General features: G+C 47.6%; 5 protein-coding genes across 5 annotated transcripts; 1 reads left to right on the top strand and 4 right to left on the bottom strand.

The window, feature by feature from the left end:
* Nucleotides 1-1402: 1402 nt before the first annotated feature.
* On the bottom strand, nt 1403-3270 carry PAAG_00344 (methylene-fatty-acyl-phospholipid synthase; the record flags this gene model as incomplete). Its single annotated transcript, XM_015843986.1, has 5 exons — nt 1403-1833; nt 1931-1947; nt 2011-2050; nt 2935-2984; nt 3077-3270. The coding sequence occupies 5 exons, from the start codon at nt 3268-3270 to the stop codon at nt 1403-1405; spliced, it is 732 nt and encodes a 243-aa protein (XP_015700321.1).
* A 601-nt stretch (nt 3271-3871) lies between these two features.
* On the bottom strand, nt 3872-4198 carry PAAG_00343 (hypothetical protein; the record flags this gene model as incomplete). Its single annotated transcript, XM_002797758.2, has 1 exon — nt 3872-4198. The coding sequence occupies one exon, from the start codon at nt 4196-4198 to the stop codon at nt 3872-3874; it is 327 nt and encodes a 108-aa protein (XP_002797804.1).
* A 920-nt stretch (nt 4199-5118) lies between these two features.
* Nucleotides 5119-8924, top strand: PAAG_00342 (hypothetical protein; the record flags this gene model as incomplete). Its single annotated transcript, XM_002797757.1, has 2 exons — nt 5119-7810; nt 7876-8924. 2 exons carry the CDS (start codon nt 5119-5121, stop codon nt 8922-8924), a joined length of 3741 nt encoding a protein of 1246 aa, XP_002797803.1.
* Nucleotides 8925-10130: 1206 nt separating this feature from the next.
* Nucleotides 10131-11098, bottom strand: PAAG_00341 (hypothetical protein; the record flags this gene model as incomplete). Its single annotated transcript, XM_015843985.1, has 2 exons — nt 10131-10363; nt 10876-11098. 2 exons carry the CDS (start codon nt 11096-11098, stop codon nt 10131-10133), a joined length of 456 nt encoding a protein of 151 aa, XP_015700320.1.
* A 2491-nt stretch (nt 11099-13589) lies between these two features.
* PAAG_00340 (hypothetical protein) lies at nt 13590-14396 on the bottom strand (the record flags this gene model as incomplete). Its single annotated transcript, XM_002797755.2, has 4 exons — nt 13590-13739; nt 13835-14018; nt 14130-14181; nt 14261-14396. 4 exons carry the CDS (start codon nt 14394-14396, stop codon nt 13590-13592), a joined length of 522 nt encoding a protein of 173 aa, XP_002797801.1.
* Nucleotides 14397-14631: the final 235 nt, after the last annotated feature.

Here is a 14631-nt window from a genome sequence, read left to right as displayed (position 1 = left end):
TCATTTACGTCGTTGGGTTTGGCAGCGATCTCTAATATTTTCTTTCTTTCTTTCTTTCCTTCTTTCTTTATTATTATTAATAACTATTTTATTTTATTTTTGGTGATGGATGGCCCGCCCTCACTTTCTTAGCTTTTGCACTTTCCCACCCCTGATGAATGGGTATGATCGAGATTTGCTTATTTCGGTGGCTCTTTTGACCCCCCTCTCCCCTGCCCCTCTTCCTCCTCCCAAGGTTGTTGTTGCTGTTGCAAATCGCACCATCTCTTTATGCTCTCCTTTTCTCGGAAGACAGCCCGCGGATATAAAACTAATGTAAATGATACACCCTCCCCGCCTCCATCTCCTCTCTTCTTATTTTAGCTTTTGGGTAACCTTTTTGTTCGTACCACCGCTCATGAAGTTGTTTCTACACTCTTCGTCAACTCGTTCTAAGTGCTATCTTGAATTTTATATCCACCCCATGTAAGAAATAAGAAAGAAAAGAAAAGGGCCGGATATATATGTCCCAAGGGAACCACCGTCTATATATATATATATATATATATATATTTCCAGTCAACCCGGCATATAGAATCCATCCCATCCCATCCCATCCACTTCTAAAGAATAACAACGTGAAAAAAAAAGAAAAGAAAAGAAAGAACTATATGCACCACCCTGCCTCTGTCTTCCCCGCCTTCTCTACAAATCCCCTTCCCACATCGAAACCGACTGATCGTTGAAGATCCAGAGATCGCCCCTCTTCATCTGGGGTACACTGCTAACCCCCACCCCACCCACCACTAAATAACGCTCGAACAAGCAAACCCACAAGCCCACAAACAAGACAACCCTATGTACACCTGCGGGCTCTAGATGCATGTATATGATGGTATGAATAATGCGAATAAAAGGGCAAGACTGCAATGTAATAAACTACTCATGTAGAGAAAAGAAAGAGAAAGAGAAAGACCAAGCAAACTGAGGTATCATGTCATATATGGTTTCTCTTGACGGGGGATGTTGAAGTCTCAGTCGGTCGAGGGGCAATGGCTTGCGATGCCAACCCTCACTACGTATTAAGGGGCTGCTCATTCTCATTCAGTTTGCTGGCCCGGCTGGGCCGTTCCCCCCCCTTTTTTTAAGCGCGCTTGCCGCCCTTCTTGGACTTGGTAAGGTCTCGTTCACGCCTTGCGTAGATTTCAGCAGTGAAGGGGCTGCTCAGGAACGGGAGGGGTGGTTAGTAGTTGACATGTGGAGTGATGAGTGTATTCTCTCACAAGAGGGGATAATATGTGTAACGGAGGAAAAAAAAAAAAAAAAAAAAAGAAAAGAAAAAAAGAAAGAAAGAAAAGAAAAAGAAAAGGAAAAAGAAAGAAAGAAAAGAAAAAGAAAAGGAAAAAGAAAGCAAATGAATCACTCACTCCTCCCACTTCAACGCAAGCCAATACGACACAAACACCTCCAGCGTCAGCAACAGCCCCGCCACCTTTCCCTGATACAACGCCACCGCCAAAAAGCCCATCGTGCTCCCCCAATACATCGGCGACCCGGTCACATTGAACGGGAACCCGGTCACAGGCGCATCCATTAGGATCCCAAAGTAATCGCCCAGATACGTCCCCGTGAGGCCTAGCGCCCACATGCTGGATACCACGAGGGTGGTTCCCGCCGCGAAGAGGCCATAGGCGAGATAGGGTTGGTACACGGGCTGGTAGAAGGGCTGGTCGGCCAGGGCGTTGTTGTAGAGGTGGTCGCGGACGATGCCGAGGGAGAAGATGACGAAGGCGAGGACGTAGCAGCCTCTGTGGGGACTGCCGAAGGTGCGGGTTAGGATGCGGTTGTGGTATTCTGTTGTCGGTTTGTTGGGGTTGGGGGGTAAGATTTGAGCATTTGTTTACTTTTTGTTGTTGTTAGGTTTAGTATTCGGCTATGGTTGGTACTGTACCTTGGCGGGCGATGATGCTTTGGGCGGAGGTAGTGGTTAGAGAGGGGTTTTCCCTTTGCTAATCGAGTGGGAAAACGTACTTCCAGAATATGGGATTGAATGCTATCGCAGTCGTGGCCACTGTTGGAGGATAAGAAGGCCGTTAGCGATTTGTCTTCACCTACTTCTGGTTATGGGGCGGGAAAAAGACCGTTGCTACTACAAAGGGGATCGATCAGGTTGGGGATGAAGATTCCTACAATGCAGGCTTTTTTGGGAAAAATCGATGTAATCCGTAAGGGACGGCATTTTGACAGGTGGTTTCTGCAATGAAGAAGAGAGGGAATCCGGCGGAGGAGGAATTGTTGCTGCTGGACGGGATTGACAGCCAAGTAAAACACAACAGACTGAAAACATGCGAGTCGATTCATTTCTCTTAGTAGATTCTTCAACTGTTAACTAAACCTCAACAATGCTCGGGTCAAATCACATTGGAGGGAGGGACAGATTTTGTGGAGTTTAACAACCTTATCGAATTCTTTATATTATGGAATGCATTTAAAATAACCAGTTATGTTATAATATCAATCTATGATATTAAATTTATGGAATATTTATAATTGAATTACTCTATTTTAAAATATCATTTAATTTCAAAAATATCAATACTAATATAAAGAGTTAAATTCTATAGATTTATCTATTCGATTATTTTTTAATTTACAAAAAGGTACTTAAACTGAGAAATCTATATTTTAGGAGTAATATATTATATTATATTATACTTTTAATAATTCCTTTATTAAAATAAATAGATGTTAAGATTACTGATTATATATCTAATTAAATAATAATATTGGAATAAAAAGATATTACAAATTTTCATAGTGTATATATATATATATATGTAGATATTTAAACTAGATCATATCGAGAAAAGAAAGGGTACTAATACATGAAGAAAAGGGTCCATAGCTTAAGTCTTTCATTGATGCTCATTTATTCTCAACTTTTGATCATCTTACTGTAGCACCGACTCGGAGCTTGAAGTCCACCAGCCATCAAGGACGAATTTCTAACACTGGTTGGCAATCCAACTGTCTCCTGCTGCATAGTCATCCCCATTGCTTTGTGAACCCTTGTCACTAATGGGCTCTCTCTCCCCACTCATCATCGCCATCATCAAGATTATCATCACACCGCTCAGCAGCTATACTCAATGCCCTGAGACGCTGGGAAAAGCCCATTGTATGTCGAGCAACCGCATATCTGGCAAGGGGAGATTTTCTGGATCGGGTGTTTTCAAGGCTTATTTCATCGCCTGAACAGATTTTGCGTAGTCCAACGAGGTCCTCAGGCATGGAAGGGATGTTCATGATGTCAATTTCAAATGAAGTTGAACGCCTAGGGAGCCAGTAAAATTTCAGTGCCAGGCGTTTGCCATTCCTCAGACATCTTTCACAGGCTGCAGAGCGAAAAAAACCCCTTTGTACGCCAGCGATATACGTGAGGGGCGAAAACACATCAGGTTTTCAACAACTTCAGTCCCTCGCAGGAAAACTGCCTGGAACTCTGCATCAACACGTTCTTGAGACTTAAAAAAAAAAAAATTCTTTAGTATGTTCCAAAAGTCACTTTTCTCGCTTGCCCTCGCCCATAGCGAAGGGAAAGTAAATAAACGACATCAATTGGGTCCGGATATTTTTGTCAGAATGCACATGGATCCCATCTCTTTTGCGGCACTATGAATTGGAAGCAGCAATTTTATCCTCAGTCAGAGTGGTGCTCACTCCCTCCTTGGGCAATGTCTGCTCTCGGTTGATTATCCTTCCGCACTCTTTTATACATGACAGGCCTGCCTCCGACGCCCCTCCGCCTTACGTTTTAAACCGCTGGTTGCAATCACTGTTGCGAATGTTGAGGGCTGCAATTCTGATTTCTGCGCCTCTGGTTGGTTGCCTCTCATTGACCGTCGCAGTGGGGTTGATGGTGAAGAAGCTTGGGGATCGTGTTGAGGGAGTAGATCCAGGACTTGACGGGGTCGATTTCGAGCGGTGCCGTTGAGACCCCGGGAAATGGAGAGAGATATTGGCCGCGCGAAGAAGTCTCCTGAGAAGGGGCTATGCGAAACACACACTGGCGGACCATCATGATGGCATGATCGAGGCTTTTGAGATAGGACCTGATGACCTCGAAGCGGGTTGCATTCACAGGCGTGACCGTTCGATCCAGGGTTTGGATATCGGAAAGCTCCATAGACAGGTCCAGGCCGTCTGAGACACAACGCATCCAAGGGAATCTTTCAATTTACCCAGCAGCATCTGACGTTTTTCATTTTGAAATTCCACCTGCGGCCCACTGTTTTTGCCTCGGGAGAAACGGGGAGCGAGGCAGGAGAGCTCGTAGAGAAGATAAAACTTGTCGAGGAAGACTTGAGCAGCAAAGGTGCTAGAACTTGAGTAAAAACAGAGAAAAGACTTAATCTCCTGTATATAGTATGTTTTCAATGCGGAATTTAATTCTTCAGTTCTTCCAGTTCTTCTAGGCTTCTATACCAGCAAGGATCCTTGCCCAGCAAGTCACTACATAGCATTCTCCACTAGCAAACTCTCGACATTCCTAGCTAACCCCTAGTTAATTCGCCCATTTACTAGTCAAATTCGATCAGATCAGGGGTAGGCCTAAGTGGGATCAAATCCAAACCGTAGCCGTAGATTCTAGTTAGTTAATTTGGGTGAAATGAAGCAGCGGGTTATTACAAAAGGTATTCGTTTTCCGTAGGTAGAGACGACTAGCAATTAATCGTCGTAGGTCGCTTCTGCTACTACAAGTAGTTATATAACTATACAGGGAGGCACGTGATTAGGGTCGCTCGGGGTATCCTCCCAACACATTTGAGACCCTCTGCTTCTCTTCATCTCATCTTTTTCTTCCTTCACTTGATCGACTGTAGATACTTACTCTTCAGACTAGACACCTAGGGTACTGGGGATGCTGTCACGCCCCTTTGCCTGACCGCCACAGAGGATCCAAGGTTGTATTGATTGCGTTCACAGCTTACTAGCACGGTTTGTTTTTTCCCCGGATCCATTCGTGCACCCCACTCCATCCAAGAAGACAGCCCAGAAACAGCAAATCATGTCGTTGTATCACTATCTCTCATAAAGTTGTTCGGATTGACAGCATGGGGCCAGCTTGCGCAGGGGAGAATGGCCATAAGTCGCCGTGACATTATCATCGCCAGCTTGGGCGGCTTTATCGCGTGGGGCTTGGCCGTGAAATGGCTTCCTGTGCTCCGTTACATCGGATACGCCTTCGTTGCCGGTCTTGCCCTTGCCGCCATTTGCCTAGGTGCTGTCATCCTGTTAACCGTCCGAAGCGGAAATGATTCGAGATCAGGCAATGTTAGTTTGGCGGGCACCCCCGTTGCCTTTTTGTCTCCCGACAAATGGGAGCGAGATGTTAGCAGCTACCTGAAGACCGCGGATTATCACCCCGTCCCTCTATACCCGCAGTCGTTCCTTGTGTCGGAAGCACTAGATGACCTCCTCAAGCTTGCCTCGAGGGATTTTATATCTTCATGGTACCAGAACATAAGCGCCAATCCAAGATTCGCCAATGAAGTCGATCGTGGGATCAGAACTGCTCTATCGAATCTAAGGGACAGGCTGCTCCGGGAGGATTTGGTAGAAATCTTGGTGTCGCGGATTGTGCCAATAGTGACGAACCATTTTAAGGATTTTGATAAGGCTGAGAAAACCGTTCGAGGTAGAAACCTCTCGCGTGCTGTGACTGAATCGGAAGAGCTGGACCTTGCAATCGCGAGCAGGTATAGAGATGGAAATTTGCACCCTGCAGTATCTATTTCTTCATTCACAGACCCCAAACAGGTTCAGCAAGGGCACATCCGCAAGCTCGTTGTCACCATCCTCCCACAACTGCTGCCAGAAGGCTTAATGAACAGTCGAGCTGTGGCCGTTTTGATACGCGAGATTGTCACTTGTTCTGTTCTTCACCCGTTACTCTCGCTGCTCTCTGACCCTGACACTTGGAACCAGCTGATGGAAGCTTATGCACGCACGGCGCTCCAAGATCGCAAGACAGTACGGAAACTACGCGCCGCGCTGGATCAACATGCTTCCCCTGTTCCGAAATCAAAACAACATAGCCATCTATTTCCCAGGCTAAGGCCGGGCGATAGTGAGAGAGAGTTTGAGCGGTTCGTGCGAGCCATTCGAAGATGCAACATCCTGTCAGAAGCAAGAAGATTCCGAAGCCATGTCTCCAGCCAGCTCCAGCGGGAAAGCACGGTTGAGGACCAAGACCAGGTGTATCTTCGCCGTCTGGAAACGGGGAAACGTGTTTTGGACCAGAAAGTTTCCAAGCTTTCAGCCCTCACCGGCAGCGTGAAGTCCCCCGTAAATCCAGCGGACCTTCGCTACAGTTACATCTCAAAACCACATGAGGTATCTCTGGTGGATGTTATGCACAATGCAGCAGGCCTTTCTTACTTCATGGAGTTCATGGACCGCATGAACCTCATGTCCCTGGTCCAATTTTGGGTCGTTGTCGACGGGTTCCGAAATCCTCTTGAAGACGACTTTGGAGATGACACTCCTTCTAACGCTGTGACATGGACAACCGCGGATAGAAACGATGTGGTCCTGATTAGCGAGCAACATCTGTCAAAGCCCGAATTGCGAGTGCCCGCTGAATCCAGACAGGCAGTGAAGGAGTTCGTCGACGCCGGGAGGAGAGCTACCCCGGAACAATACCGCAAAGCACGAACAGTTATTCTCACAACACAAACTTCTGTTTTGCTTGAGATGCAAAATAAATATTATCCGGCCTTTAAAAAGTCGGATCTCTATTACAAATTCTTGGTTTCTGATGAAGCTGCCGCAGTATCCTCCTCCGCATCTCCCTCCCAACCAGAGCGGCCACACTTGAACCGGTCTCCGGGCTCTGAGAGCCATGATAGACGCCCACTGCCCGATCTAATGGGCCGCACAAGCTCCCAGTCAAACATAAAATCGCGGGATCTTCTGCGAGCAGCCCTTTCTACATCTGATCTATCGAGCCAATCTAGGCGTCTAAGCGATTGTAACATACCCCGGCGATCGTTAGACTCAGATCGAGCTCCACTATTTGATGATGACTCGGAAATTGACCCGCAATCAACGTCTATTCAGAGAATCGGAAAGGACTCTCAAAATGGAGATGGTGGGGATTGGTATGCTAGTGGTGTAATAGCATCCATGGAAGCTGCTTTGAATGACATTATCACCAATCAACCCAATGAAACGAGACTAGAAGAACCAAAAAGCTCAATTGGCTCACCCACGTCAGTATTACATTCGAGCAGGGAGCAAGATTCATCGAGGAGTTCATTGGAGTTTTCGCATCTTGATAACCCTCCAGCTGAGAAGGGAAAACCGAGCATTGCTTCGCTCGGGCTTGTTAATACGTCGTCTAGAATTGGCGTATTTGCGGATAACGATCTTTTTTCCGATGAGGAGAAGTTTATTGAAGATGAGTACGCTGACCCCGAGATCGAGGGTGACGAAAAGGATCCGGCTGAGGAGATTCATGAAGCAGCCCCCGGTGATCTTGGCTTGGCGGAAGCCATATTGGCTTTGACAGCTGATATTGAAAAGCTCATTGCGCAGGAGGAGGTGGTAGACACACTGACTCGGAAAGCGGAATTAACTAATAATACGGCGGAGTTGCGCATCTTGGGGAAATCCAGGTCTAGTATTCAGCGTGAACTTCGGCGGAAGGAGATGCAAAGGCAGCAATATATCGTTCAAGAAAGTGATAACAGCTTGTACGGTCGCTCCACCGTCCAAATTAAATCCATCATGGTTGGGAAGGAGGAGGATGGACGGGAATACGCACTGTGTATGCAAACCCCTGTTTTCAGTCGGAGTATTTACTATGCTTGCTTGTTAACCTACCTGTCTTAGATCTCATCGAGGTACAGAGGAATTCGGGAGACCAAATGCCTGCTGCTTCCTGGGCAATCCCTCGCCGCTATAGCGAATTTCACGAACTCCACCAACGACTTCGAGTGAGATATCCATCTGTCCGCAACCTAGAATTCCCCCGTCGACGAATGGTGATGAAACTCCAAAAGGATTTCCTTCACAAACGTCGCCTCGCCCTGGAAGGCTACCTCCAAAACCTCTTACTCCTCCCCGAAGTATGCCGGAGCCGTGATTTGCGCGCTTTCCTCTCGCAACGGGCCATTATCGCCTCCAACGATTCCCCTAACCACCAACACCAACACGAAGAAAATAAAGACCTTGTTACCCGTATTTACAACTCTGTCACGGATGGCATGGACGACTTCCTCGGTAATATTCCTGTCCTCGACCAACTCTCTACAGCAGGCCAAAACCTGATCTCCGCCGCTACCAACCAGCTCGCCGCTCCCCCACAACAACAACAATCAGACATTCTAACAACACCCGACGAATCCATAATTGCCGCTGAAGCAGAAGCGGAACTCAACGCCTTCGAAGACCGCGAACTGGAACCCTTCGTAAAACCCATCTGCGACATCTTCCTCGAAATCTTCGAACTGAACAAGGGCAACAACTGGCTGCGCGGGCGCGCTGTCGTCGTCGTCCTCCACCAACTACTCGGCGGCACCGTCGAACGCAAAGTGCGCGAGGTCGCCAAGTCGCTCGTCCAGGACACCGCGTTGCTGCGCTATATCAATCTGGTTAAGCATACGCTGTGGCCGGATGGGAAGTTGCGAGAAGACAGGCCGCGCAGTTTATCGGAGAAGATGAAGAGTCGGACGGAGGCGAGTGTTATGCTTGCGACACTTGTCCCTGACATGGCGGCGAGTGTGGTGGGAAGGGCGAATGCGCAGGCTGCGGCGAGAAGGGTATTTGCTACGTCGAATAATGAGAGGTTGAATGCGCATCTGGTTTTCAATGTCTTGGATGAGATCGTGCTTGTGTTGTTTGGTGACGGTGCTGGTGGAGGTGGGGGTCTACGTAGTTGAGAAGTGTACCAGGGGGTTTTTGATGGGATCAATATGATAATGCTATGAATTATGTGTGTTTGTATCAATGCATGTACAGAAGGTTTTCAGGGATTTGTTTTCTACGCATGGTTGACGGCTTAATGTTATTTCACTGTGTAATTTGTTGCTGTTCGTTTCTTGATATTGTTGGCTATAAGAGCTAGCGCTGAATCAATTCATATTATAAGGACACTAAACTAGTGATGGCCCCGACATCTCGGGAGACTGTTGCTGATAATCATGGGGAAGAGGGCCTTGTGGGGATGGGGGACTGGCCATCCGCCACATGGCATTTTGTGGGCCAGGGATAGAGTTCGACGTCAAGAGAAGCAGGAGAGTGAGAGGGAGTATATAGGACTTAGGTTTAATATGCCGCTATGCCGCTATGCCGCGCAGATTGGTGGAATATGGATGGATGAATTTTAGTTCCCCAAACAAACCCATTGTCCATAATGTTTTTACCAGCAGAAACACTATCGCGATCAACAATTGCCCGATTCTTTGTGCCCATAAGACTCTGTGGAAATAGTGTCAATATTCGTCGAATTGACGGGCAGAGCAGCAGCATGAATTTCCTGTACTTATATACTGTGAGACAGTCCACCCGGTCTTTCATATCTCACTGCTTGAATTGAACCCTATAAAACGAGGGATGGCGCTACTCCACCTCCAGCACCAGAGCTAGTGGAATAGCGAGGAAGAATTTCAGGTTGAGGATATTATTAAAGAAAGAAAAACACCAGGGTAAGGAACGTTACCGTGTACGCTGGGAAGGGCTTCGGACCTTCTGGTGATACATGGGAACCTCTTGAAAACATTCAAGAGACTGAAGCATTTGATGTTTTTGAACAACATGAATCATCACAGCGACCAGCGTTAATCCTGGTTTTTTGATCATGTGGTTTTAATGAGGCAAGCGAGGTGTCAAAAATATTCAAATCTTCAGGAAAAATTCAATTTCATTTATCATTATCATTCTGATTGGGGGAATAAGTCAAACTAGCTAGGCGCCCAGGCGTGCGCATACCCTCTAGTTCCCCTAGGCCAGGCCCCATTGGATTAAGGTCTTCTCACCACCTCCCTGTCTCGCCCACTCTGACTGAATTCCTATTCTCAATCACCACAGCCACCATACGCTGCTCAGGCACGGTGACCCTTCCTTCCCCAAGCTCAACACTTCCTTCCTCAGCCAACTCCGCCATCCTCCCACTCCTCCTCCTCCTCCTCCTCCTCCTCATCAGAGGATGCAACCAGCGCACCAGCAGCCTCACTACGGCGCTGAGCGCGATGAGTGACACCAATCAATGCAGCAGTGCGGGCTTTTGCTGAACGCGCAGCACGGGAAGGAGCCGTCAGCACTGCTGCCAGACGCAGCAGTTTGGCCCGATAGCGTGGAACCTCCGCCGAACCCACCCGCTCTGCAAAATACTTTTTGCAAAAAGCCCTGGAGGGCAAGCAGATGACTCAGCCCAGGGGAGGGAGAAAGCTAAGCAAACAATAATCAGCTATCACGCCAATAGCGCAGAAACCTCCCTGTAACAGCAGTTAAAGGCGCACTCTACTCACACGGATACATGGTTTGTGTGCGAGACAGCAGTGGCCGCAACGCTTCCCACGGCAGGGAAGAGCACACACCACGGACATATCGCTCATTTCGGGCAAGCACCGTTCACAAGGGATATCCCTATGGCACAGTCAATCATGTATGCCCCATCTAATCACGTCAACTGCTACCACACGCACTAGCAGCTGCGCCAAACGCGCTAAAATCAGGGGGCTTACTATTTTATGACTCGGCTTGAAGCACCCTCGGACTCTTGCACGGTCCTGGAGATGGGGAACGGCCCCAAGTAGAACTGTCTTCACGATATGTGGAAATCACGGAAGAGAAAACTCTGGGGGCCTCAATGTTGACGGTGTGTCGACCAACGTGCTACCGTCGATGAGGAGGATTCAACCACCGGTTCCAAGTACCGCATCTGCGTACGCAGGCAGAGGTCGGGAAACACATTATGCTGGGCCAGGAAGGAGATATACTGGACTTTAGGCTCCTCCGTAGAGCGCAAGGCAAATAGCCTAGTGGTTCGCTTGATAAATAGGACATTACCAGGGAAACGGTTAGCGCTCCCCGCCCAATAGGCTGGCAGCGACATATCCAATGTAACGTGCTTCGGTGTCGATAGTAATCAAAGAACCCTTCTCTGGGTGACATGCTGCCAGGTCGCTGATACGCGTTAGGGAAGGTAAGATTGGCTTCATATAGGATGAGTGAAGACGGAGACACAAACAGACAAGATTCCTTGTATCAAGGTGTCCCCGCACTCCGCGTATGATGATAAGGTGCAAGCGAGAAGCGAGTACCATGTACAGCCAGCGCACAGATACTATAACCCCCAACATTCTTCATCGTTGCATTGACTGGCGAAATCCCCGACGGGTCTTGTTGGAAGCGTTGATGAACAGGAAATAGAAGGCGGCGAAATAATAAGGGGTATATATATAACAAACGCGTCGGCCAGGTAGCTAATCCATACGGGGGAGCTCTCGTCGGAGCTCAGTAAAGCATAAAACGGAGGTCGATGTTTGTCAGGCGGCGGGTAATAGGAAGGGGGAGGCCGGTACCGGACTGACTCCTAGTATAGTAAATATAATTTGGTATACATAGCGGCGACGATGTCCCATCCACATACGACATCCAGGATAATCCCTCCAACTCCCTGCCACGAGCCAGCTCGCAGGAGCGGAAGTCACCTTGCTTTCTTCAGCCAATTCGTTGTATTAAAGTTCTGCGTGGTGAATATTATGACGCCCAGAGTTATTCTTTTTGAACTTCTGTATATCTTGGAACTTTTGAGGTAGAATACACCAGAGGTCAAGTTGCTTGATCATGAGCATTGAAATCTCATATGGAATAGTGATGATATCCGATTTCATCAATGTGATAGCATTAGACGCATCGATGTTTTAGAAACTTAAGATCTGGCACAAGAGTAGCAATCGGCATTCAATTTGACAAAGTGTTTTCATACAACCGAGAAAGACTTCATTGATCTTGACAATATTGAGAGTGGTGATTCAAGATGTCTCAACCACTTAGTGTGAGGCGGTCAGATCCGGTATCCCGTTATCGGGGAGGCAGTGTAATGGTATATATGGTTTGCTGTAGCCCACCCACTAGAGGACATTGGTCGGTTGGACACTATGCAACGGAGCGACAGCCAGGAGAATTGCTTTCGCAGTCCCTTACTTAGAGGTTATACTTCAGTACGATGTCGCGGATGCTGGTTTTAGGGAAGGCGTTTAAGTATAAAAGGTGGAGGTGCATAGAACCCCCTAGGTTTAGGTTGGTAGGTACGTACGTACGTGTATAAATAACATTTCCATTGCAGAGGTTGCAGGGAAGTGGGGGGATTTGCTCACGCAGACCCTTATTTAGCAGATAAATAATAAATATACAATATGGTTGATATCTCAGTTATATGGAGGGCGCTGGCTATAGAGGGTGGCATAGAGCCGCCACCACCGTATACCTGGTATAGGTAGGTAAGCGTCTATGCGTGCGGAGGATGGATTGGGGTTATAGTAGAGGATGATGAGGGAAAGAGGAAGAGAAGAAGGAGGAGGGGAAGATGGGGGTATTTATACCCGCAGGCCCCAGGTGCCGTTTGCAGGTGTCATCTATGTTTATTAGCTGGCGGCTGATAAGGAGTGATTGATGGAAGGTTCCTGCCCGTTATTGAATAAAGGTCCACTGGAGGTCGTTGAAAGTTTGCGGGCTAGTCGGAAACGGGAATAGCGGGGTGAGTGACATAGGGGCAACGCTAAAAGTAAGCTTAAATGTGGTGATGAGATGTCATGAGATACTCAAAACGATTCACTGCGGGGCAAGGATTGAAAGCTCTACGGAGAGATAGGTAGTTACCACACCGTGACTTGTCTTAGTTAGCCATCTTTTCTACTTTTTTTTTTTTTTTTTTTTTTAAATGTAAGGAACAGTTATATCACCTTTTCACTTCTCAATTTCAGGGTAACTTCTTCGGTAGGTGGTTAAGTTGATTGATTCTCCATATTCCACAGATTGAAAAAACGAGGCTTACATTTAACTATCCACCTACCCACCTAACGGCCCGGACAGCTGAATAGCTAGCCGCCAAGCACCGTTTAAATATCATAAAAATGAATGACAGTTTATAAGCACGCGCTCTCCTTTTCGGATCCAGCTCTGCTCTAAAACGAAGACAGTGAGAGGAGTAGAGAAAGTGTAGAATTAAATGAAGAAGCAACGGGGGGTTTGAAGGGAAAAGAATAAGGCCAACAAACACAGCTCTGGGATCGTAACAAGGCAGGAACCCATTTATCCCACCGGCGGAAAAAAAGAGGGAAAGATTGCAAAAAACAAAATCTCCCTTTTACAGCGAGAAAGAGAGGCGACATAGATAAAACATATCAAAGTTAACACAATAGCGCCGAATGCACTTGATGCATTGCATGCGATGGGTCTGCACACACCACAAAGGGGTTAGGAAAAAAGACGAGGGACAAGGCCGAGAGGCACGAAGGTGCATTCAACCAAGTCTCTTTACAGTAAACCACAAGCATGGAGCATGGAGCATGGTGCAGGGACGCACTCCGGGAGGATGAGGTTTATTCATCTGTATCTCCGCCCTTCTTTTTGGACTTTTTACTGCCGATAAAAGCGCCTTGCTTCTTCTGGTGGACGATCAGTCGGGTCCATGATTCTTCTTTATCCCATTCGAAACCGGCTAGGATAGGGTTGTCGAGTTCGTCATCGGCCTGGAGATGAAGAGTTAGGACAATACAATCCGCTGGAATGGGAGAGTTTATATATATATATATATTTATGTTTTGGGCAGAGATGAGGCGCTTACCTTCTTCTTAAATTGCTTGTGAATAGCGTCCAGCGCATCTTTGATTGTGACCCCCTTTAGGTTTCGGGCAGTGACTTCCAGGCCTAGGGGGAAATGCAGATCTATCCGCTTGACAGGCGGGGTGGTGAGGAACTTCTTGAGAGCTTCCTTGTCATCCAGGGTGGTGGGGGAGGTGTTGAGTTTCCTGTATGAAGATTATATGGGTCAGCTGGGTGTTCCACGATGTGCGGTGGGTGCCTTCTTGAGATGAAATGGCGGTCTATGTATTGGAGAACGACGCAGTGGCGAATCTCACCAGTTGAGCTTCTGTGTTTCAGGGGCAATGGCCAATTCGATCCCTTCCTTTTCTGCACGGGGGTATTTGTCAGTCTGTGCTCGCCTATGGATGGTCCCCAGAGATAGGGTGTGCGTATGTGCAATGCTTACCTAGGTCATTGATGTTTCGTACACCCTCGGCTGACGAGGAGGTGCGTTTGTGAGCTGCTTTCTCCTTCTTGTTGTCGGGAGGGGATATTGAGAGGCCAGCCACGGCGGAATCGACTTTGGAGAGTTCTTCCGACATGATGACGGAGGAGTTTGTGAAATGGATGGAGGATGTCAGTCTGAGATTTAAGTTTCGGTTAGTCGAGGTGACTGATGCTCTACAGAGAGACTCGATGGAAGGATACACTCAGGGGTGGGATTGATGCTGAAGATTTGGAGACGACGAGTGTGGCAGTGGATGTGAGAGTGATTCGAAACCCGGGAAGAGAGAGAGTGGAGCGGGGTGGGGGGGGAATTGTCAATCGAGCAGAATA

This window comes from Paracoccidioides lutzii (assembly GCF_000150705.2).
Source record: "Paracoccidioides lutzii Pb01 unplaced genomic scaffold supercont2.1, whole genome shotgun sequence".
Classification (NCBI taxonomy): domain Eukaryota; kingdom Fungi; phylum Ascomycota; class Eurotiomycetes; order Onygenales; family Ajellomycetaceae; genus Paracoccidioides; species Paracoccidioides lutzii.
The sequence above is the reverse complement of the archived record's forward strand: the minus strand, read 5'-3'. Positions and strand labels throughout refer to the sequence as shown.